The sequence below is a fragment of the Podarcis raffonei genome, chromosome 17, assembly GCF_027172205.1.
Source record: "Podarcis raffonei isolate rPodRaf1 chromosome 17, rPodRaf1.pri, whole genome shotgun sequence".
Taxonomy (NCBI): Eukaryota; Metazoa; Chordata; class Lepidosauria; order Squamata; family Lacertidae; genus Podarcis; species Podarcis raffonei.
In genome coordinates this window covers 8,076,430-8,101,730 of record NC_070618.1, presented here as the reverse complement: position 1 = coordinate 8,101,730, position 25,301 = coordinate 8,076,430, and the positions used below count along the sequence as shown (strand labels likewise).

At 46.0% G+C, this 25,301-nt stretch overlaps 1 protein-coding gene across 1 annotated transcript in view; it reads left to right on the top strand.

The window, feature by feature from the left end:
- Positions 1-25,301, top strand: part of LOC128405020 (prolow-density lipoprotein receptor-related protein 1-like) — a 44,841-nt gene that overhangs the window by 10,689 nt on the left and 8,851 nt on the right. The window contains exons 9-26 of the mRNA XM_053371188.1: positions 5-173; positions 1,641-1,806; positions 2,976-3,198; positions 5,266-5,391; positions 6,092-6,319; positions 8,413-8,724; positions 9,280-9,489; positions 10,813-11,235; positions 11,804-12,019; positions 12,888-13,129; positions 13,543-13,669; positions 14,714-14,889; positions 17,288-17,474; positions 18,464-18,682; positions 19,588-19,768; positions 21,450-21,648; positions 22,981-23,145; positions 24,301-24,501. Of these exons, the coding sequence (XP_053227163.1) occupies positions 5-173; positions 1,641-1,806; positions 2,976-3,198; positions 5,266-5,391; positions 6,092-6,319; positions 8,413-8,724; positions 9,280-9,489; positions 10,813-11,235; positions 11,804-12,019; positions 12,888-13,129; positions 13,543-13,669; positions 14,714-14,889; positions 17,288-17,474; positions 18,464-18,682; positions 19,588-19,768; positions 21,450-21,648; positions 22,981-23,145; positions 24,301-24,501 (3,770 nt within the window). The remainder of the gene's footprint in view (positions 1-4; positions 174-1,640; positions 1,807-2,975; positions 3,199-5,265; positions 5,392-6,091; positions 6,320-8,412; positions 8,725-9,279; positions 9,490-10,812; positions 11,236-11,803; positions 12,020-12,887; positions 13,130-13,542; positions 13,670-14,713; positions 14,890-17,287; positions 17,475-18,463; positions 18,683-19,587; positions 19,769-21,449; positions 21,649-22,980; positions 23,146-24,300; positions 24,502-25,301) is intronic.

The following is a 25,301-nucleotide window of genomic DNA, read 5'->3' as shown; positions in this document are numbered from 1 at the left end:
CTAGATGCTGGCAGTGTCAACAGTATATCTGTAGACTGGTTCACAGGGCAGTTATATTGGACCAGCAGTGCCCCTGGCGCCATCTTTGTTGGCTTGAGTGATGGCAGAGGCTACGTGAAGATCCTGGAGAAGAACGTGTTGCCAGAACAACTCACTACGTTTCCAGAGAAAAGGTAAACATACCTTGCTTCACTGCCGTGACTTGGAATCTGTCTGGAATAGCCTGGCTTGAAGTCTCTATTGCTTTACTAGGGATGGGCGCATGTTAAGGGTGAAATCTGAAAGGCTGCTTCCTTTTAGATGACCCACTGCAGCACTTAAGGTACAGTACTGCAGTTTCCTATTCTACCGTAGGCATACCATAGCCAAGTCAGCAACAGAGCTCCAGGAAGCAGATTTCCCAAATGGATGTTGTGGGTAGGAAAATGAGTGTCTGTAGAAGAAACATGGAGGTGGCTGGTGGTGGAGAATCTGGTAGCAAATTAATGCCCTGTCCATAGCCATGCATGTTCCATTCTTGGTTTGGATATGCAATAAAGCATCTGTTGATTATGTGGATCCCAAATAAGTTTTGCTTGTATCCAAGGCATTTTGAATACTGAATCTAAATGGGCAAAGGTGAGTAATGCGTTTATAGTGACACTTCCAGGAGTGTAACAGAATTGCCCCTAGATAACTTAATAGGATGAGAGCATTTAGGGCAGTGTTTCCCCAACTTGGGTCTCCAGCTGTTCTTGGACTACAACTCCCATCATCCCTAGCTGGTCAGGGATGATGGGAACGGTAGTCCAAAAGCTGTTGGAAACCCAAGTTGGGGAAACACGGGCTTAAGGACTTGAGTGGATTTATATGCAAGGTACGGAGAATGAAGGTGTTCTTCAGCTGGAATATTTTGGAGCCATAAAGATGCCTCTGAGCGTGCATAAAGATCTCCCTTGCCCTCTCACTGGAGAGCCAGTGTGGTGTAGTGGTTAAGAGTGGTGAACTCGTAATCTGGGGAACCGGGTTCGCGTCTACGCTCCTCCACATGCAGCTGCTGACTGACCTTGGGCTAGTCACACTTCTCTGAAGTCTCTCAACTTCACTCACCTCACAGAGTGTTTGTTGTGGGGGAGGAAGGGAAAGGAGAATGTTAGCCGCTTTGAGACTCCTTCGGGTAGTGATAAAGCAGGATATCAAATCCAAACTCTTCTTCAAACTCTTCTTCTTCTCAATACAATTACCAGTCAAATTCCTAGGAGTACTTGCATGTAATCCCCATTCACTCAAGCCTGCGTCCCTTGTGTTGCAACTTCTGTGATGAAGGCAGGCCTTGCATGACTGGCCACTGAAAACACACAACGTGGTCCAGCTTGAGGTCCTGTATATGAGCTGGCTGTAGCCAGAATAAGAAAGGAATTCTGGAACTTGGAAAGCTTAGCCACAGCACTGATGTATCAAGGCACTTCAGGATCTGTTCAGGTGTTAACTTGGAAGAAAATGTTCCTTGTGGGTGGAAATAGTGAGATGTGTGACATGCTCTGCTCTTAAGCGTGCCAAAGAGTAGCTGGTCCCAAAACAATCATATTGGATGCTGCTCCTGCAGTGCTGAGTAACCCAGTAACATGGTGCAGTCCTCTGATCACCTCTCTTTATTGCAGCTACATGTATTGGGTGAATCGTGAACAAGGCAGGACTGTAATCGAAGCTGCGGGGATGGATGGTTCAGACAGACACATACTTGCAATCGTAACCGCTGAAGACCCTGTTGGATTGACTCTTGATCATATAACTAGTAGATTGTACTGGATCAGTGCGTATAAAAAGGTATGAAACTCGATGCACCGGAAATTCACAAAGAAGCCCGTGTCAAGTCTGTAGCATCTTGATGTAACATTTCATTGTGATCTGGTACCAACAGAAACTTTTTTCCATGCTGGAAAGTCTGGTGGGTTTGGTGCTGTTCCAATCACAGCATGGCAAGGACAAGGGTTTGAAAGTCCCCTTTCCCTGCATTCACAACTCACAGTACTAACCCCCCCCACCCACTTACTTTTTTAAAAAAAAAAAAAGCTATACAATGCATGTCATGTCTAATGTGGCTCTAAGTGAGCAGGCAGCCTTGAACAGTAGAGCAAGCCTGTTAAAATGTGAGAAGGTAGTGCCTTTTGGACTATCTGAGGAAGCACTATAGCCAAATGAAGTTGCAAGCAGGATTCAAAACTAGTGCAGTTATGCCAGAATTGGTGTTTATATGTTCAGACAGTCTTGCATTGGTTAGCAAACCAGCTGTCCAACTTTTCTCCAGGTTCAGATCTTCAAAGGCAGTCCCACATTGCAGTAATCTAGCTAGCAAGGCCAGAGCTCAGGGATGATGGGAATTGTAGTCCAACATCATCTGGGGACCCACAGGTTGAGAACCGCTGCTAGGTGATCCCTGTCCAGATAGGGGCACAGCTGGGCCACCAGCTGAAGTTGACAGAAGCCACTTGGTGCCCCCGAAGCCACTTGAGCCTTTAGCCCTCTAGGAATCTGTAATGAACTGTAGTTTTAAGGACTGTCCACAAAGAAAAATGCAAAACATTGGTTTGAGGGCCAAATGCACAATGGTGCAATTACATATGGCATGTGTCTGCACATAACCTCTGGAGGAAGGCTTTGCTCAGTAAAACCGAACAGTAGTTTTAGTATACACCTGGGACATGAACCTTGTTTGGTTGCCTTGACTCTAGTTGAGCTGTCTGCACTATAATGTAGCCCACGGTGGCAGCGATGGGAAGGTAATAGCACAGTAAACAACAGGAGTGTTTGTGTGTTCCATGCCAGCACTTCTGAATTGGCTTGGTGTTCTGGTGGGCAGGCAGCAGTACTCCCCAAACCTTCAGGTGAACTGCTCATTAGCTGGCGAAGGCTATAGAAATTGTCACTTGAAGCGCTTGAGTGCTAGTCCCCTCTGTCTGGTTTGGGAATTCTGACTTGGCGTTTCTGCTCTTCAGTCCATAGAGACTATCAAGGCCGACGGCACTGGCAGGTACACATTCCCAGAGAAGCTGCTGAAAGCACAGACCCCTCTGGGACTTGCTGTGTTTGAGAATTCCATCATTTGGGCAGACAAAGAGCAATTGCTCTCTGCATCCCGCACCTCCCCAGGTGTCGGTGTGTTGCTGAACTCTTCAGTGTCTTCGTTCACGGTACTGAATGAGCTACTGCAGCCTCAAAGTGAGTAAAATGCCCGAGAACAATTTTTTTGATGAACGGTGGCTTGGAAGCATTTAAAAAAACAAAACAATTTTTAAATCTCTCTAGCTATGTAGCTATGAGCAAGACATGTCTGGTAGCAGGAATGGCTATTTCATTTCCTCACTTTCATGTGTGTTGCCTTTAAATACCTATACCCAGGACCAGGCAGAGTTAATATTAACAAACCAACTGTTGTCTTGGTAGAGGGCTGGGTACATGTCTGGTTGGGGGAGCAGGCAAGTGGCCTGTCTTGGGCCAAGGGTGCTTAAGGTGACCCAAAGGCTATAAACCCCAATGGTACTATTCTACCATAGAGTTGTCCTGTTACAACCTTCAGTTTTGCTTCCTCAAGAATCTGAAACTTGACAGCCATAACTACTGTAATGGCCACCAGTTGGACTTGTATCTCCCAGTTGGGAGCGTTCCAAGAGCTCTGTTTGGCAGAACATGCAGCTAGGTAAGCATGCACATGCTTAAGCCTCCACATACAAGGTCCTCTATGTGCCTAACACAAAAGCAGAAGTGTCCAATATAAAGGAGTCCTATCCCTGTGTAGGGAGTGCGTCCCCAATGCAGCCTTGAACAAAATATTAAGATCTCTTTAGAGCTAGAAGGCCCATGGGCCTTGAAGTATAGCCCACCCCCCACTCTCTATGTAGATGTCTGTCCTCTGGTCAAGAATCCTTGGACCTTGGAAGGGAAAGAAATGTGCTTATTAAGGAAATCTAAGACAAAACATACTGTCTTCAGTAGCTTTTCATAGAATCAGAGAATCATAGAGTTGGAAGAGACCACAAGGGCCATCGAGTCCAACCCCCTGCCAAGCAGGAAACACCATCAGAGCACTCCTGACATATGGTTGTCAAGCCTCTGCTTAAAGACCTCCAAAGAAGGAGACTCCACCACACTCCTTGGCAGCAAATTCCACTGTCGAACAGCTCTTACTGTCAGGAAGTTCTTCCTAATGTTTAGGTGGAATCTTCTTTCCTGCAGTTTGGATCCATTGCTCCGTGTCCGCTTCTCTGGAGCAGCAGAAAACAACCTTTCTCCCTCCTCTATGTGACATCCTTTTATATATTTGAACATGGCTATCATATCACCCCGTAACCTCCTCTTCTCCAGGCTAAACATGCCCAGCTCCCTTAGCCGTTCCTCATAAGGCATCATTTCCAGACCTTTGACCATATTGGCTGCCCTCCTCTGGACACATTCCAGTTTGTCAGTGTCCTTCTTGAACTGTGGTGCCCAGAACCACATCCTTTAAATGTTAACTCTTCTCTCTGAAAGCTTTAGAAATCTAGCACTTCACATTTTAATTTGAAACCTAACTACAAACTGAAGTCCAGTTGATTTTGTCCCAGGCTCAAGGAGCGTTGACTTGGTGAAATGGTGGACGTGGTTTCTATGTACCTGCCGCATAGGCAATTTGGCCCTCTAGCTATTTGAGTTCTGGCACTTTTCAAACATTCATTTGTTGCAATGACACTTGTACTGTAAATGTGAGGTGGTCAGGGATTTGGCTGGTGCTACATGTTCAGGGTAGGCTTGGGTAGGCAAATCCTACTTTGGACAGCATCTTCCTGGGGGAGCCTGCTTCCTTCTGTCAGCGTGCAACCTGCTTGATCTCAAAGTGGCTCCAAGTATGATTTAGACCAGGGTTTCCCCAACTAGGGTCTCCAGCTGTTTTTTGGACTACAACTCCCGCCATCCCTAGCTAGCAGGACCAGTGGTCAGGGATGATGGGAATTGTAGTCCAAAAACAGTTGGCGACCCAAGTTTGGAAAACTCTGGTTTAGACAACTGCTTGCTCTTGCTATCTAAATAGCTGCCTTGGTGTCTTATACATGTTCTAAGTTCTGTAGATGGGGTGAGCCTGAAAATGAGAACCATCTTCTCATACTGCTGAATTCTGTGGCTGGCATCAACTTCAGCAGTTGTGTGCAATACACGTGGTCTGTGCATTCACGGGAACTTAAGTTTAATTGCTGGATTCAACTTAGGAAGGGGTGGACCATTCTTGGTCTAACTTGTCATCTTGGTCACTAGGTAACACAGCTGCCTGTGCACCTGGATTGTGTAGCCATATCTGCCTTTTGTCACCTGTTCATCCCAAGGGCTACAGGTGTGCCTGCCCAGATGGCACCTTCCTGCTGCCTTCAAACCAATGCGCAGGTAGGCTTGTGCTTTTAAATCTGGAGTGAAAATCCTTCCACAAACCACTTTGAGAATCCCTCTTTGTGGGGTGGGTTAAACACCAGTGTTCAGATAAGCTTATGCTACATTGCATTCTGGGGTTTTTATGAGAAACTGCTGGTGCTAAATTTTATCTAGCTGTTGATTAGAATGGAGATATGTCCATGATTTGCCTAGAAACCTGTCACACAGTCCCAGAAGCTCAGTTTCAGACAGGGTTGTTTTGAATCTCCTGTTTTGGTCCGTCCCCATGTTTTGACACACTTAAGAAAACAAAACATTGCATTGTGGAGCTGTGGGAAGGCTGGGTGACTACTTCAGCCTTCCTGCCATAGAAAGTTAAAGCAGGTCTGTCTTCAGTTGGCTTTAATATAAATGCAAAATCCAATTGGCCAGAATGCTTGTGGTAGTAAATGCTTTCCCAGCCTCCCATCTGTAGCTTTAAACTGACTCTGAGCAACTAGCATGACTACTTGAGCATCAACTTGTTACTCTAGCACCAAAATCAGACGGTGCAGGTATCAAGCCTATAAGATGCCCAGGTGACTACTGAAGTCATAACCTGTTCTATTCATCATAGCAAGAGCAGTATTTGGGTTGAATAATACGGTGACACTGAGCTGGGATGGCTAGCAAGTTGTGCAAGACCTGTTCCTCAATTCCTGTACTCTTCCTGCAGTGCTGAATGTCTTGTATTCTACTAACAAGCAAATCTACCAGCTGGAAGTTGACCCAAAGGGGAAAGTGTTGCAGCAGCATGAAGTGATTCAGGAGTGGCCAGAAAACATCTACTTCCAGGACATGGACTGGAGCAGGGGATTCATCTACTGGACTAATGACAAAGGAGAACTGATGCGCTTCACTAAAGAGACGAAAGCGAAACTAATAATTCCTACAGGTTCGCCAGGTGAGCTCCTGTGCATTGCTGTAGAGCTTCTACACAAATGAAGCATGGACTTCTAAAACAAACTCCTAATGATGATGGCAAGACAAGAAATGGGTTTGGAAGAGAATTTACTTGGTTGGTTTCCAGTCTGCTCCAGACTATATTTACTCCCTAAAGCATCAACATGCAGACAGTGCGGGATGCTAAGGGAACAGCAGTTTACCTCTTCACCCATTTCATGATTCAGTCCTTGCAGCTAGAGTTAATGGCATAATTATCTTATGGATACACTTCCTGTAAGCAGTCCAGTGTTTGGCACAATGTGGTCCAGCTGCCGCAGTGCCGTAACCCCTGATTTCTTACTTGACTCAACATAACTTTAGGATCTCTAGTCTACGGTCTGTGCTCTGGACAGGGAAGAGGCGAAGCAAAAGGCCGTAGAAGCCAGTGAGGCCTTGCACACGAGTACAGTAAGTCTTCAAACACAGATCTGACAGATAGTGCCGTAGCAGAACAAGCAAGGTCCCTATTCTGCTGCTTCTTAGGAGTGCGTTGCACAAAGAGGAAAGGGACGGGGTAGAAAGCAGTACTTCTACCTTCAACTAGCTTTGGAATCTTCGCCCGTTGGAGAAGGCTCTTTTGTCTATGGGAGAGCTCATGCTTTGCATCCGTTTAAAAGGATTTGTAGACAGGCCAGAAAATATGTGCACATCTGACTGAAACCTTACAGCTACCTCCAGAGGGGCATCTAAGTGCTCGCAGTACCAATGATGACAAATGTTTCAGAGAAAGATACGCCTTCTGAAGTCTGAAGTAAGGAAGCTTCCTTACCTGTTCAGCACCTCTGCTTTAGCTGTGGTGGCTTGCAGTGGGAAGAGGTCTGGGAAATACCGTATAAGACGCACCAGACCACAAGACGCACCTAGTTTTTGGAGGAGGAAAACAAGAAAAAAAATATTCTGAATCCCAGAAGCCAGAACAGCAAGAGGGATCGCTGCGCAGTGAAAGCAGCAATCCCTCTTGCTGTTCTGGCTTCTGGGATAGCTGCGCAGCCTGCGTTCGCTCCATAAGACGCACACACACATTTCCCCTTTTTAGGAGGGAAAAAGTGAGTCTTATAGAGCAAAAAATACGGTAGTTTCCCAGCAGCACAGGGCTCGCTTCCATGTTCCTGTAACTTGAAAAGCCCTTAGCACTTAACCCAACCCTTCCCTCTGCAAGGAGTGTTTCAGCTAAGAGCTGCGAAAGAGCAATGGCAGCTTTGGCAGATGCAGTGAGGACAGTGGATTAAAGTTGTGGCAATACGCAAAGGATAAAAGCAAAACCAATGGAGGAACTGATCCTCCTCTGCAGCTGGTAGCTTAGTCTAAAGATTACCCTTCATCCTATTTTGTGCGGCAAGTAACTCATCCCCCCGCCCCCGTGCACTTTTCATTGTGCAGTTCACACAGCAGAAGACCTCCAGGTAATCCTCCCAGGACATTTGACACCTGTGCAATGCCCCCAAATTTCAGCCAGGTACCACTTACGATTTTCCTTCCACAAACAAAGGAAACACCTGCAACATAATGTGTCCCCGAAATGCACGGAATTTTACCATTGGTGTGATTACTACCCCAGGCCGTGTTAGCAGATTGGGACAATAAAAAACGACCCATCATAAGGCTCATTCATGCTTTCGCTTTCCCCTGAGAAGGCTCACTGTTTACCACTGAACCTGAGCAAATGTCAATCAAGTCATCTGGTTTGATGTTTGCACCGATTGAGCGCTAAAGAGCAGGTTTTGTGGGGGAGGAAAGCAGCAGCGCAAAGGCAAAAATGCTTAGACCCCTGTGCTTTCTAGGCACAGAACCAGGGGAAGTGTGGACAAGCCTATAGGCAAATGGCCAGGGAAAGGTCAAGAAAGCGTGTGGGGCTGGCACAAACCACTTAATGTTTTGGGGCACTTCTCTAACCAAGGTTCCCCCCCACCCCGAGCCAATTTCAGGATGTGCAGGGAGAAAGAGGGAGGGGAAATGGAAGTTGGTTTTGCAAGTGGACGTCCTTGATGAGCTGGGCTTCCATTGAGACTGGAAGGAGAAGCTTAATTTTTTACATTTGCTTTTTTCCCCTAGTCTGTGAAGCGGCTGTTGATATAACTTCTGGGGACCTATATTGGCTAACCTGTAGCAGAACTGAAATTAAGGTTACTAGTTTTGCTGGCATGACGACGAAGGTTCTCTATCATGCGAAGACTGCTATCTGGCACCTGTTCCTAGACTGGAAGAGAGCATTCTTGTACTGGCTAGAAAGTGGCAAACCAATTCAGAGGCTGAACCTTGATGGAAGCAGTATCACAGAAGTGGGGAAGGAAGCCTGGACAGAAGATCTTCCAGTCGCCTTGGACATAAGCTCGGGTAGCCTCCTCTGGGCTTCCAAAGACTTGGGTAAATTACATGTTGATGGTTCTCATGCTAGCTGTGCAGCAGTAAACAAACATTGCCACTGCAAAGCCCACTTTTGATAGCAGTTCCCACTCTCTAGTCTGAGAACAGGCAATACAGTGGTACCTCAGGTTACATACGCTTCAGGTTACAGACTCTGCTAACCCAGAAATAGTACCTCGGGTTAAGAACTTTGCTTCAGGATGAGAACAGAAATCATGTTCCGGCGGGGCAGCGGCAGCAGGAGGCCCCATTAGCTAAAGTGGTGCTTCAGGTTAAGAACAGTTTCAGGTTAAGAACGCACCTCCGGAATGAATTAAGTACTTAACCCGAGGTACCACTGTATTTCCTTGCTAACTGCTTTGAGGGTATGGGTGTGTGTTGTTGTTTTTAAAAAAAAACTTTTAAAAACAATATTGGCTTGAGCCCTTATTTGCTAAGGTTGCTGGGCTGTCCCATTCAACTTTCTAGAAACTAGTTGTGCTGTGACTTGTGTAAATATACAGCACACTTTGGTTGCTTGTTGCGATGGAATAATAAGCGTTTCCTTGTTCATAGGGCTGAAGGTGCTGAACCTCATCACACGCAAGACATACAGTATAAAAGAGAATTGGACCCATGGCGTGGCTGCTGTATATGGACCTTACTTGGTGACATTCAACAAAACAACCATTGTGGTCTGGAACAGAAGATCAGGGGTGCCCTCTGCTGTGCAAGTAGCCAATGTACAGAAAGCAATGATGATCTTTGACACAAATTTGAGAACAGGTAAACTGACTTGTCATCATTGTGAATTCCTATGCTGGGCACTTAAACAGCCAGAGGGCCTTACCAAAGCGTGTGGTTCAATCGTCCCTATGAAATATGTGCTGCAGAAAAATGCTTGCTGGTCTACATGTTTACATCCTCTTTTCAGTGCATGAGTTCTTGGCTTACTGTTAGTGCCCACTAAAGCTACGGTAAGAAGTTCAGTTGCTGAATGTTTTGGACCATGGTTCACTGCAATTGTTGCGTGGGAATGAGAGTTCCTGTCTCCCATAGTGCCTGCAGCTCTTGATCATTAAGGCCATGCGATTGTGCAGGAGAGGAGGGGTCTTATAACAGCTGTAGAAACCTACTGTTTGCTTTTTAAACAGTTGGGAATTCAACTTGCTTAATTCATGGCCATCACCTCTGAGTCTTTCCTTGAAATGAATTTTTGGTCCTGGGCATGTTGCTACATGCTGTGCTTGCGAGGTTCATTCAACACAGGACCAGGCACTGCTAGTCTAGAGAAATTCTTACCTGATAAACCTTTGGTCCATTTTTGCAAGGTGATTCACACATACACATTCACAAGCACAGTGTTTCCCAAACTAGGATCTCCAGCTGTTTTTGCACTATAATTCCCATCATCCCTGACCACCTATCATAGTTAGCCAGGTGGGGAGGTAAGGATCTGGCTTGCTGGGCCAAAAGCGTTCCCCAACCCTGAATGGGTCCTAAGACTTGCCATGACATGTACTAGGCCTATACTCCTGCTTCTCATCTGCAAGGGATCAGGCAGAAGCACAACGCAGATCCAACAGACTAGAGGCAGAACAATTCTAACTGCTAAAGGACTGCCTATCTAACAAAGTAGGCAGGAGTGCCAACTGTCTTTTAGATGATGGGGCACACTTGCAAAAAAAATGAGATGATAATTATTTATATAATGCCTATCTGACTGGGTTACCCCAGCCACTCTGGGCAGCTTCCCACAAATTAAAACACAGTAAGACATCAAAAATTAAAAACTTCCCTATACAAGGCTGCCTTCAACTGTCTTCTAAAAGTCAGGTAGTTGTTTATTTCCTTGACAGCACCAACACTTTGAATTGTGCTCTGAAACGTACTGGGAGCAATGTAGATCCTTTAAGACCAGTGTTATATGGTCCCAGGGTCCACTCCCAGTTACCAGTCTGGCAGCTACAAGATGACCGCAACGCTTATTCTCAAGTGCTGTGTTTTCCTATAAAGATTAAGGGTTGGCCATCAAACACACAAACTGTCAGTGCAATGTGAACAGGAGTTTGAAGAAACTGGAACTGATTGCTAACTTTCTAATTGCAGTGCGTTCTGTTCCTGTTACAAAGCCTGCTGTCATAAGCACTGCTGCACCAACTACTAACCGTACTACTTCAGCTGGAGCAGCAAGACCAACAGCGCAGACTACAGCGTCAAGGACAACAGTGCTGACTACTACACCCACAACAACACCCAAGACCACCACAAAGGCGACAACACCCACGACCACCACAAGGGCGACAACACCCAAGACCACCACAAGGGCGACAACACCCAAGACCACCAAGACCACAACAGTACCAAATGCAACCAATACCACTGTCTTAACAACTGTTCCCTGTAGGTGGGCTGAACTTCCTTGCCTAGATGGGCAGGGGTGTGTGCCCTTTGAATATGTCTGTGATGGAGAAGAGGACTGTATGGATGGGTCCGATGAAGACTTCTGTTCCCTCATTTGTGGTGAACCAGGTACTAAGTTCTTCCATGCTGTGTGTGAATAGCTTAATACTCCATCCTGCATATGGAGAAATTTAATAATGGAGGGACCATCTCCTACCCCATCGAGACAAAGAACCTAGCATGACAAATGTGGCTGATTGGGCTAAGGTCAAAGTTTTGCAGGCCTACACAGTTGCCTAAATTATTAAAAAATTGGCTCTTGTTAGACATGCTGACTAGGGGGGAAGGAAGGGAGCAAGGGCAGAATTTGAGGGCCTTCCCCAGCCCTCTTACTGCCTGCCAAAAGCCTTCTTCCCATAACTGGGAAAGCACTTACTAGGCTTTGGGAAGCAGGATCTAGGACCCTGTCAGAGCACTTAGGCCTCCTTTCCAAAGCCCAGTGTTGTTTACCTGGCTTTCGGAAGGCGGGGGAGAGCGTTGCTGAGAGCCGCCAAAAAAGGCCTCGTGATAGACCACCTTACTCTATCATTTTGTCAACTTTTTTTTAAATCTAGGAAGTATGCGCTTGCTTTCTCCAGTCCCACAGAAAGGCCTGGCTATTGAACTTAACTTGTTCTTGTCTCTTTCTTTCTAAAAGGAAGCTTCCAGTGTCTAAGCGGAAACAAATGCATTCGCGAGAGGTTCCTTTGCGATGGGATTCCACATTGTCCCGATGGCTCGGATGAAGCCAACTGCTGGGTGCCAACTCCAGAGTGTGCCTTGCGCTGCGATAACAACGTGCGCTGTGTGCCTGAGAGTTGGTTATGCGATGGGAGCCCTGATTGCAGCGATAGCACCGATGAACAGGGCTGCGGTGAGCAAATACCCAGTTGGCCGAGCGGTGCCCGAATGGGTACATTCGGATTCCAAATTGCCAGCTTTCTACAAAAGTTCCTGACTATAGCTTGGGTAAAGCATAGCATAAGACACATGCCCTGAGCTAACACTGCCACCTGCTGTGTCTTATCAGGCTGCCTTTGGGAAAGTATCTTAATCTTGTTCCTGAACCTGCAGGGTGGCATCGCCGCTTGCAACAAAAGCTTTGATGGCACTGTCTGAACTTGCTAGAAACTTTTTAATTCAAATGATGCTTAACTCTTGAACCAGGAGCCCAATGGCTTTGCACTACTGACTGTTTTGGATAATGGAGTGATGAATTCAGAATGGGCTGGAGGGCTAGGTCTTGAACCCAGTAGATGTCCCGAGGCTGTAGCATCTCTTCATCCCAAAGGCCCATTCTGGATTTGCCTGTGCAGTTACAGCTGTTGGTGCAGCAGCCAATTTGCAGCCAAGGACAGCACTTTCCTGTTCCTGGTTGTGTGAATTATCAGGATGTTCCATTCATAAACATGCAGTTGGCATCAAACCTGAACCCATATGTAGTATCATGGCTTATTTGCCAAAGGGATATGTAAATATCCACATCTCCTGGAGCTATGACAGTCGAAGGACTAATGCATATGATAGTGGGTCATTATATCTTCGCACAATTTAAACTGCTGAATCATATGTCAATTCTTACAGGGTTTGTGAACCCAGGTGCATTTCTGTGTAGCTTGTGTTAAATCTATTTTACATTGATCATTGTGGGGAGAATGCATTCAACTGTTCATGAATCCTATATAAGTGAAATCTCTTGGGTGCTTTCTAGAAACAATAAACACTGCTGTCTGTCCCTGCAGTTCATGCAAAGTGCACTGATCAGGAATTCCAATGCAGAAGTGGCCAGTGCGTGTCGTACTCCCTGCACTGCGATGGAGACCGTGACTGTAAGGATGGCTCAGATGAAGTCGGCTGCCCAGTAGCCCCAAAACTACATTTCTGTCATTCGGATGAAGTCAATTGCCCTAAAAGTGGAGAGTGCATTCTCAAGGAATGGCTCTGTGATGGCGATAAGGACTGCAAAGATGAATCTGATGAACAGGTGTGTGTGTGTAAACTGGCAACGAATGCAGAGTGCCATCAAATCGGCTATTTATAAAGATCTGATCAGTTACAAACATATATTAAGGGCAGAAGACAGCTATTCTGTTTCTTTTAAAGCAGTAACAATTACATGCAAGCATGCGCATACGTTTCCTACAGGACCTGGGTAGTCCAAAAGTTACAGTATTTGTGATGGGCATGGACAACAAAGAGGTTGCTTTTTAAGCAAGCACAAATTCTTAGCAGCCAGCTGCAAAATGAAGTACCTTTGAGTGCTCCAAACTCCATTTCTAGGTTGTGTAGTTATCCCTGCAGCACAAGAAAACTGCAAAGGAGAAATTGTGTGTGTGTGTGTGTGTGTGTGTGTGTGTGTGTGTGTTCCCTTTTTGCTTGAATGCCTTCTTCTTGCAGGACTGCAGTTTGCCAGAGCACAAGTGCGGTGACAACCAGTGGCAATGCAGAAGTTCTGAGTGTATCCCGGACCTATGGTACTGTGATGGGCAGGCAGACTGCAGAGACAGGAGTGATGAGACTTCCTGTAAGTACTCTTCGAGTTTCCCTTGCAAGAGCTTTTGCTGGTGCTTAAAGTCTTTACTGCTGAGCAGCTCTCCCCTTTGGACTTATGTGGCACTCCCATTCAAGAGCCATGAGAAAAATATCTTGCCTTTAAAAGTCTTAGGTGGTGAAATTACTTGTGCTGTTCAGCAGCAGAGAAATCACATTCTGTAAAGGAGAAATTGAAACCAGTACGGAGGGGGAAATCCTCAAGTGAACACCTTGAGGCTAGTCTAGAATAGCAGAAGGAAGAGTGGATTTGACAGCCTTGCAGCTTCATTGTGTTAGGGAGCAACCTGCACTTTCCATAGAAAGCTTCTCCACTTTTTGGAGAAATGGCAACACCCAGCACTAGGTCTAGAGTGGATCAGAACTTCTAATACAAGAGTGAGGAACCTTTGGCTCCCCAGTTGTTGCTGAACTACAACCCCTGTCAGCCCAAAACAAACATGGCCCAGGACGATGGCATTTATAGTACAACATTTGGTTCCCCAAACCTGCCCTAGTAGGCATTCCTTCAAGCTTGTTAATGAGCCTGCAGTAATTTCATCAGCAATGCAAGTGCAGTAGTCTTCACTGCCACCCATTTCGCTCTTAAGAACATGAGCAAGATTTGACCCTGCTGTGTGGTATTCCCTTAGCAGATGAACAAAATGAAAGCCAAAGTACATGCAATAGCAGCAGACCTTAAAAAAATAAATCCACATCTGCCCCAGTGGGGTTGGAGGTGCAATTTTAAAGTGTGAAAGGGATGGGGGGGTTGCTGCTGAATCCTCCCCTCCCCTTGCAGTTCCTCCCATTATCTCTTTTTATCACCAGACTCAGGAGGAACTGGAAAACCAAACTCTTCAACTCTCAGTTGCATGCCTTCCTCCTTCAGTGCCTTTAAAACCCACTGGTAAAAAGGCGTGCAGGTTTTACTGCTGTAACAGCCTGGCCCCTTAAGAATTCTGAAGACCCACTTATTTCTGCTCTAGGTTTTAATGCTGGTACAGTCTTTGAGGGTTTTTTTCTTGCTGTTACACAGGCAAGCCGAGGAAGTGCCTGGGCTATGAATTCCAGTGTGGCGAAGCCTGCATTAATTACACTCTGGTGTGCAATGGGAGACCAGACTGTCAGGGTGGGACAGATGAAGGCAGGAATTGTGCTCTTGCATGCCGGCGGTCGTGCTCCCAGATCTGCTACAAGTCTCCTAGCGGGCCTGTAAGTTTGCTTTTTCTTGGATGTTGACTATACTACCACTTTGGGCTTGTGGGAGATTAGCAGCCAAACCTAACCAATGCATATTCTTGCTAGTTAGCATGAGAAGGGGCTAGGTCCACAGAGCTGTATTGTTGTTGTTGTTTAGTCGTGTCCGACTCTTCGTGACCCCATGGACCAGAGCAGGCCAGGCACTCCTGTCTTCCACTGCCTCCCGCAGTTTGGTCAGACGCATGTTCGTAGCTTCAAAAACACTGTCCAACCATCTCATCCTCTGTCGTCCCCTTCTCCTTGTGCCCTCCATCTTTCCCAACATCAGGGTCTTTTCCAGGGAGTGTTCTCTTCTCATGAGGTGGCCAAAGTATTGGAGCCTCAGCTTCTGTCCTTCCAGATCTGTCCTTCCAGTGAGCACTCAGGGCTGATTTCCTTCAGAATGGAGAGGTTTGATCTTCTTGCAGTCCATGGGACTCTCAAGTCTCCTCCAGCACCATAATTCAAAAGCATCAATTCTTCGGCGATCAGCCTTCTTTATGGTCCAGCTCTCACTTCCATACATCACTACTGGGGAAACCATAGCTTTAACTATACGGACCTTTGTTGGCAAGGTGATGTCTCTGCTTTTTAAGATGCTCAGAGTTGTATTGCTGCCATGCAAATACACAGGCCATAGAAATACAATTGGTAGACAGGGCACTGTATGATGTCATTTACCCTCGTATCCTGGAGAGGGAGGAGCATATAGTACGTCTTGTCCCCCCCCCTCTCATCCTTTGCCCAGCATTAGATGCAGCTATGCCTCCACTTGCTCCCCCTTTAGGCACTTGCCTGAAGCTGGTTATATTGTAAGCATAAGCATTTCACCTGCATAGTTTTTACTGCTGCAATTGCTGTGAACCAATGCAAGAATATAAGTAAGTAAATTATATTTTTGAACCCAAGCTGTCGCCTTCTTCGTTAAGCGATGTACGAAAGGGCAAGCCACCATACTTCAGAGCTCCTTTTAATTTTTCTGCCAAGGATGGGGTTTTGAAACCCTGTTCAGCTCACACATGTTGGGAGTCTAGAGGGATGAATTGCAATTCATATATCCTCCCCTGCCCATTAGAACCCATTCCATAGGGCTCTGCATTGAGTGACTTCTAAACTGACTGCTGCTTCTGCCAGGACGAAGCTTGCTAAGGCTCTTTCCATGAAAGCCAAATTCCTCTTGGTGCAGGAAAGTGGCAGATAGCTATATTGTCTTGTAAGGTGCACGTCGGCTTTGTTACTCAGTTTTAACCTTGTGTTGGCCCAAATGCCATTTAAAATGGAATGTCTGCTCACTTAGAGGTCTGTATGCATTTCCACCATTCCAGTTCTGAGTCGGAAGATGGGGATTCAGCGGATGGCATATTGGTCAACTTTTTCCAGCAAGGCTACCGGCTGAAGCCAAACTTTAATGCGTCTGCTTGCTTGGCAACCATGTTTGGTTTCATTTTAAAGTTAATATTAGGTACGGGGGATGGGGTTTCTATTAGGAAACCAGTTCCCTGCCCCCAGCCTTAGGAGGAGGTGGGGAAAGTTCACTGTTACCAGTAGGGATTTTGCAAGTCTAATTGCAGCGGTGGAGAATTTTCATTTGTGATCGCAGGTGTGGAGGGAAGGAATGTTCACTGCAGTCCTGGTTAAAACGGTGGGCCTCTTGCAGTCTCTCACTCTGTGTGTGCATGATTGCTAACCACTACATTAGTTGTCAGAGCAGACTGAGACTGTTCTCTTAATAGCTATATGTTAAGAAAAAGCTGCATTGAGCATATTTCCCTCTTTATTTCTGTCCCCTACCTAATAATAATAATAATAATAATAATAATAATAATAATAATTTATTATTTATACCCCGCTCATCTGGCTGAGTTTCCCCAGCCACTCTGGGCGGCTTCCAATCAAGTGTTAAAAACAATACAGCATTAAATATTAAAAACTTCCCTAAACAGGGCTGCCTTCAGATGTCTTTTAAAGAGAAGATTGCATGAATCATCACCTATCATTCATGCTTAGAGGACCCTTCAAATTGCCTCACACTTCACAAGCTGCAGCCACCAGCCTAGAAAGCTGTAGCTCTTCATTTCCCAGTTCTGTTAAAGGGAACATCTTCCTTCAAATCCAGGCTCCCTTGTCTGCCTGCTCTGTGAATGGGTAGGTCAAGCTTTCATCCTGTCCTGCTGGGATTCTTTCGGCTTGATGGAACGCACAAAGCAACCAATCAGTCTTGAGCAGCAACGATCATTTCACTTTTCTCCAGCAGCGACTTTTCATACATGAGCATTCCAGCATGAAAGCTCTGAACGAAGATGATAAAAGCGACCCGCTTGCCTGCAACACGAAGACCCAAGTTTCTTTTAACGTAACCTTCTCCTTACAGAAATGTGCTTGCTACGAAGGATTCCGGCTAAGGAGCGACAGGCGCTCCTGCAAAGATATAAATGAATGTAAAGAGCTGTCGGAGGAGAAATGCAGCCAGACTTGCGTCAACACAGAGGGAAGCTATATGTGCACTTGCCACCCTGGCTACATGCTGGAACCAGATGGCCACACCTGCAAAGTACTTGGTAAGGCCCTGTAAACGTGTAGCTTGCCTCTTTTGGTAGGCATATGTCTGCGTGGTTCAGTGGCTTGAGCTGAGCTTGCTTGAAGTGAAATAAAAATCTGGTTTCAGGTACATGCACCCACAGAGGGACGAGGGTGGCGCTGTGGGTTAAACCACAGAGCCCAGGACTTGCCGATCAGAAGGTCGGCGGTTCGAATCCCCGCGACGGGGTGAGCTCCCGTTGCTCGGTCCCTGCTCCTGCCCACCTAGCAGTTCAAAAGCACAACAAAGTACAAGTAGATAAATAGGTACCACTCCGGCGGGAAGGTAAACATCGCTTCCGTGCGCAGCTCTGGTTCGCCAGAAGCAGCTTAGTCATGCTGGCCACATGACCCGGAAGCTGTATGCCGGCTCCCTCGGCCAATAAAGCGAGATGAGCGCCGCAACCCCAGAGTCGGTTATGACTGGACCTAATGCTCATGGGTCGCTTTACCTTTACATGCACCCACAGACTAGGGGCTAGGAAGCTGTAGAAACCAAGCCTCTGTATTGTCCTGCACGGTGCTGGAAAAGTGATGGGAGCTTGCTGATCAGCTCTAATAGAGTTGTTAGTTGGGCAAGGACTCCCGATTTAGCACCTAGAATTCTGCTGTTTCCAAAAGCAGCATTGTTTTGCAAAGACTGAAGCTGCAAACCAATGAAAAGAAAGCTGGTGTAACTTGCCAAGTATTACTTTTCACCCAAATACAAATGTGGGGAGTAATGTTAAGTGCAGCAGTAACTTTAAAAAGAAAAGAAAAACTGGCTGGCTGGCAGGCGATTTGCTTTCAAGCTTTCACTTGTGTTGGCAACTTGTCCGAAGCACCAACTCGGCAGATTCAGTTTACTGAATGCTGGGGTTGACTATGTCTATTCTTCTAGGAGTCTGTGCAATGCCTTGCCAGTATCGTACTGCAGGTGGTGGCAGCAGGGGTCAAAACTGCTATGTGTAACCCCTTCTCTTTCCTGCAGGCTCTGAGCCAAAGTTGCTTGTTGCAGTTCAGTTCAATTTGATCCTATATGGATTAAGGAGCCTGAAAGGAGATGTTATATTGACCACTGAGAAGGACTTTATTATCTTTTCTATCGACTATGACTTGGCGGAGCAGAAAATCTTCTGGATGGACCTCAATGCAGAAAGTATTAAGTGGATGAACATGAGAAACAAGGAAAGGGGGACTCTAGTTAAAGGTGGGTCTTTTGGTTTAGGTTCGGGCATCTGACTTGGGAGCAAACTACTTACTTTGAACTATGCTGAAAGTCTCTGATGAAACTTCCTACTTGTTGAATGTAAAAGACAGTGGTACCTCGGGTTAAGTACTTAATTCGTTCCGGAGGTCCGTTCTTAACCTGAAACTGTTCTTAACCTGAAGCACCACTTTAGCTAATGGGGCCTCCCGCTGCTGCCGCGCCGCCAGAGCACAATTTCTGTTCTCATCCTGAAGCAAAGTTCTTAACCTAAAGCACTATTTCTGTTAAATAGTGGGTAGACATTGCAGACAAGGCAGCGATTTCTCCAAAGCAGCTCTTTATTTGTAAGCTGGAACAGAACTGAACAGCAAACAGCTCAGCCGGCCTGCTTTTATAGGTAGCCGGCTATCAAGATTGTAGCAACAACAACCCAGGGTTTCCCGCCTAAAGTAACTGACCTGGACCTGAGGGAAAACTACATACATGATACTCCTGGTGGCCAGGGTGAGAACTTCAATACATAACAATTTCTGGGTTAGCAGAGTCTGTAACCTGAAGCGTATGTAACCCGAGGTACCACTGTAATAATAAACTGAATCTGGCACAAATCCCCTGCTCCAGAAGAAGCCTCCTGGGCTAATTCAAGAGCAACCACTTGTCCAGGCCACTAGTATTTGCAAGGCGGTTTGGAGCACAAATGAAAATTGCACAATCCCTGAAATGCTGCAGAAAGTCATTGCAGGTAGCTACACCTGTCTTTTGTAATAGCCTAGGTGATTTTAACACAGCAAGTTTGGCACCTGCTAGAGTAAATATAGGCAATGACCAATTTGCATGGGGAGTTACATTCCTGACCTCCAAGTGTCGGTGCACTCATTTTATCTCCCCCCACCCCATGACTCCAGGAATCAAATCGGATTGCATAGCAGTAGACTGGGTAGGAAGAAATCTTTACTGGACAGATGGGATGGCAGGACAGATCTTGGCTACACAGCTAAATGGCAAATGGAGAGGAATTCCTGAGCACACTGTGGTTCTTGATTATCTGGATCAGCCTCGGTCACTCGCACTCCACCCTTTGGATGGGTAAGACTTTCAGAGTCTCTGTATTTTATGAACATTGCTTCCAGTGTTGGGCTTCTAATTGGAATACAGTGGTACCTTGGTTCTCAAACATAATCCGTTCCAGAAGTCCGTTCCAAAACCAAGGCACAGTTTCCCATGGAAAGTAATGCAAAACGGATTAATCCGTTCCAGACTTTTAAAAACAACCCCTAAAGCAGCAATTTATCATGAATTTTACTATCTAACGAGACCGTCGATCCACAAAATGAAAGCAAAAATCAATGTACTGTACTATAAAATCAATAAGACAATATTGTAGATGATAAAAAATCTTATTTTTTTCTTACCTGCACTGATAATTATTGTTTGGATGGAGGGCTTTTAGCCATTTCTGCAGTCACACAATCAATCAATCAGTAGCTGAACTGGGTTCCACACAGTCACAAAAACAAATTAACCGAAAAAGCCTCAAAAACACAAAATAAATCCCAAAAACAAAAGCGCCAAACTTAATTCATTCTGGAGGTCCGTTTGACTTCTGAAATGTTTGAATACCAAGGTGCAGCTTCTGATTGGTGCAGGCACCCCGGAAACAACAGCAGACACTCGCATCGGACATCTGGCTTCTGAAAAACGTTTGAAAACTGGAACATTTACTTCCAGGTTTTCGGCGTTTGAGAACCAAGGCGTTTGACTACCAAGGCATTTGCGAACCAAGGTACCATGTAGTCTGCTGCATGTGCCAAATACAGGCCACCCAAAAGCCACACATGCCATTCTAATTACTGTGAGAAGCGTTGCTGGTCTGCCATTCTAGTCTTGGCTCTTGATCTTAGCTTCTTTTCAACGCTAAAGGTAAAGGGACCCCTGACCATTAGGTCCACTCATGGCCAGCATGACTAAGCCACTTCTGGCAAACCAGAGCAGCGTATGGAAACACTGTTTACCTTCCCGCCAGAGCAGTACCTATTTATCTACTTGCACTCTGACGTGCTTTCAAACTGCTAGGTTGGCAGGAGCAGGGACCGAGCAACAAGAACTCACCCCGTCACGGGGATTCGAACCGCCGACCTTCTGATCGGCAAGTCCTAGGCTCTGTGGTTTAACCCACAGCGCCACCTGTGTCTAGCCTAAGCTTTAAAATAAAAAAAGAGCAAAGGTGCACATTATATCGCTGTGCCTGCCCACCACATACAAAAATTTTTCAAATAGGCTTGGCAAGCTTGACCAATCAAAACGTAAAAAAAAGATTGCCACAAAATGGGACTGATGGCAACTCGTCTGCTGACCTTATTGGGGATGATCCATACATATAAGCCATGCAGGTTAAAAAGAAAGAGTCTGAACTGGAACTCTAAACTCCACGGAAGACCAGCTTTTCATCCTCGTGTGCTAGGGGTCAACTCATGTGCAAAGGACAATGCACACTTACCATTTGCAGAATTTTTGATCTGAGCTCCTGCTCTGGTCATAGGGATTCATGACCTGGCTCAAAGTAGGCTCTGGCTACGATAAGAGATGTGCGATTCTCAAAAGGGGACAAATGGAAAAACGGCAATTAAAATCTGCAGACTAAAATGGAATTTAGGCTTGCGAACCTTTTCTTTCCAACAAGCATTATATCGGTAGTGTGTGAAAACTGAAGTCCATTCAATTTCCCTGCCCCGCAGAAGTATCTTAACATTCACCTTCTCTTCCTTAGGTTAATGTATTGGTCTGCAATAGGGGATGACTCCAAAATAGAGCAAGCTGGGATGGATGGAAGCAGCAGATCGGTACTACTTGATGGGCTTGGCTGGCCCACCAGCATAACCCTTGACCTCTTGAGCTGGAAAATCTTCTGGTCTGATGACAAGTTTCACTATATTGGGTCGGCCTACTTGGATGGCAGTGGTATGAAGGTACCACATACCTTATAAGCATACCTGGAGTGTGGATGGAATGATTGCCAAATGTGTTATCGTATGCAAAAATGCTTTTTTATAATATTCATGTGATCTCTCCTCTTTCTCTCTCTCTCTCTCTCTCTCTCTCACTCTCTCTCTCTCTCTCTCTCTCTCACTCACACACACACACACACTAAAGGTAAAGGGACCCCTGACCATTAGGTCCAGTCGTGGCCGACTCTGGGGTTGTGGCGCTCATCTCGCTTTATTGGCCGAGGGAGCTGGCGTACAGCTTCCAGGTCATGTGGCCAGCATGACTAAGCCGCTTCTGGCGAACCAGAACAGCACACGGAAACGCCGTTTACCTTCCCGCTGGAGGGGTACCTATTTATCTACTTGCACTTTGATGTGCTTTCGAACTGCTAGGTTGGCAGGAGCAGGGACCGAGCAACGGGAGCTCACCCCGTCGTGGGAATTCGAACTGCCGACCTTCTGATCAGTAAGCCCTAGGCTGTGTGGTTTAACCCACAGCACCACCCGCGTCCCATATATAGATAGATATATAGATATATAGATAGATAGATGATAGATAGATAGATAGATAGACAGACAGACAGACAGACAGATAGGGCGACCCCCAAAGTAGGTATACTGCTTTAAAATCCACTTTCTTTATTTTTGACTCAAGTTCATTAACAATATCAGTAAAGAAAAACCATCCTTTTATCTGACTCCACTATTCTTTCCAACTTCCAGCCTGAAATTTAACTGCCACTTTGTTGTGGGTCAGCTATATGTATGCCTATAATCTGTTGTGATAAATTTCATTGATTCAACTGTATATAATTATACTGTACATTGATGTATTTTTGTTTTGTGTAAGATTTACCTTTGTTTTTTATTTTACTCAGGCGTATTTAGAGATTTATTTCTTACGTTACTTAAATGTGGTACTTTAGAAGTGTCGGTAGTACAGTTGACGTAACCCACTTTAGAGATTTCTTGAAATATAAAGCAGTATGCAAGTTAAATTAATATCAAATAAATTCTTGCTTCCAGCTGTGCACGAAGCTCAGGTAAGCTTATATATTCAAGAGCTGAGGCTTCATTTTTCCTTTGAAAGTGGGAACTGCTCCTGCTTGCATTGTAATAATCCATCTTTGCTCTCAGTAAATCTTGATAGAATTCTATATGGATACAAAATCTTGCATTTGACCCAGAAGTGAAAAAGACAAATGTTGAGGGAACAATGCTCATTTAAAAACTTCCAAATCTTTGTTGAACATAAGATCTAGGTCAAACTGGGATAAGTATCTTGACATCAACACTTCATTTCCCCTCTGCTAGGTGTTTGAGCTGACTGAAATTCATAGTCCCTTTGCAGTGGCTGTCTTTGAGGATTATGTTTATTGGTCTGAGCTGAAAACAAGGACAGTACAGAGACTACACAAAAGGACTGGAAAGAATAGATCCGTCCTTATCAAGCGTCATGGGCAACCATATGGACTTAAGGTACTTCCTTTAACTCTTTGTAGGGGACCAGTAGGTTCAGCCAAGAGTGTATCTCCTTGCCAACATTGAAGAATAACTGAAACTGGGTTTTGCTGGGACTTTGTTTGCATAGCATCCCTCTGAGCAAAACTCTCACGCTATCATATTAAGCGAGTAAAACAGCTTTGCTGCAAGGCAGGCTGGGAGAATGGAAAACATGGTCAGGAACAAGGTATAGGCCAAATGCCACTATTCTTGTGAGTATAGCTGCTGCACTAATTAGTGTTAACTCATTTTAGGAAGTCCCATGTGTGAATATGGTTCAGGCTGCCAACCATCAGAAAAAGCTGCATCAAACTTGCCTGCTGAAGTGAATCACACTTGTGTATAGAAGCTGCATGCATTCCACTTAGTTTGGCAAAGCCCTTACAGTCCTATTGGAAATAATAATAATGCAGGCCTGAAGGACCTGGCTTGTTAAAAGAGTTATTTGGTAGCTGGGGAGCAACGCAAGCTCTTCTGCTTCAAAAATGCAGAGTAAAGGTAAAGCAACCCCTGACCATTAGGTCCAGTCATGGCCGACTCTGGGGTTGCGGTGCTCATCTCGCTTTATTGGCCAAGGGAGCCGGCGTACAGCTTCCGGGTCATGTGGCCAGCATGACTAAGCCGCTTCTGGCGAACCAGAGCAGCGCACGGAAACACCGTTTACCTTCCCGCCGGAGCGGTACCTATTTATCTACTTGCACTTTGACGTGCTTTCGAACTGCTAGGTGGGCAGGAGCAGGGACTGAGCAACAGGAGCTCACCCCGTTGTGGGGATTCAAACCGCTGACCTTCTGATCAGCAAGCCCCAGGCTCTGTGGTTTAGAATAAATCCAGACTGCCAGGGAAACTGACCTGTTACACACCTGGCTCATGGGCCTCATCCTTTGTCAAATGGAGGACGGAAGATACCTTTTCCCCCACTTCATGACAACTGCCACAAACTTGAAATTAAATGGGAAATGCTTTTCCTTTCCCCAACCCACCCACACAACCCAGACGGGCTTTACTGCAGATTTCCCCCAGCACAGTGTACGTTGCAGTGCATGGTCTTGATTCAGGCTACAGAGAGAGATGCCCTGGAAACACCAATCTCGGTCAAGGCTTTTAACATCTGGGGAAATTCGCTTGCAGATCCTGCATGAAGTTCTTCAGCCGGGAGCTCCCAACCCGTGTGCCGGCAATGGCTGTTCCCACTTGTGCCTGTTGAACCCAAACAAAAGAGGGAGCTGCCGCTGCCCAGCTGGACTTGTGCTTTCAAACGATGAAAAGACCTGCGTTCCTCTGAAGGAGACGGCGTTCATGTTTCTGGTTGCACAAGCCTCTGTTACTCAGGTATTGCTGACCTCTTGCATAATAACAGGGAATTTTGTTTTCGTTTTCCAGTCCAAGGGGTCCTTTCCCCCTTTGTGGTAAGTTGGAAAGGAAAGGATTTGTTTCCCTGCTGGGTAAACATGGACTAGGTTGAGCTCTTACAGGGCTGCTCGACAAAAAATGTTGTGTATCTCATCTCCCTTTCCATGAGCTGCATTAAAGCGTGACTTCAAAATTTTGGATCCCCTCTCAACTGGTGTCAAAGTGTTGTGCTAGCTTTGTGATGTTCTGTGCCACGAACTCTGGAGGCTTCACGTTGCTTTCGCTGAAGCCAGGAGAGTGAGAGGGGTCAGTGTGCACCGATCCCTCTTGCTCTCCTGACTTCGCTTCGCTGGAGAGGCGCCGCACAGCTTTCCCTCTCTGCGCAGTGCCGCTTCAGTGAAGCGGGAGGAGAAATGGAAGGGGCTCCGTTTCGTCTGCCGCTTCACTGAAGGGGCGCTGTGCAGAGAGGGAGAGAATATTTTTTTTCTTGTTCTCCTCCTCTAAAACTAGGTGCGTCTTATGATCGGGTGTGTCTTATAGAGCGAAAAATACGGTATGTTTAAGCAGAGAGCCTGCCCACTATTTCACCGCAACACAGAGGAGTGCACTGACAACCTTTCAACGCATGGCCAGTGACTCCCCTCAACACAACCCCTTTAACGGGGAGCCCTGGGATCACCACCAGGAGTTGGGTGGGGGTTTAAAGGCATGGCAAGCATAGCTTCCCACCCCACCCCAGACTGTGGCCCCAGTCTTAACTTCTCAGAGGATGAAGTCCT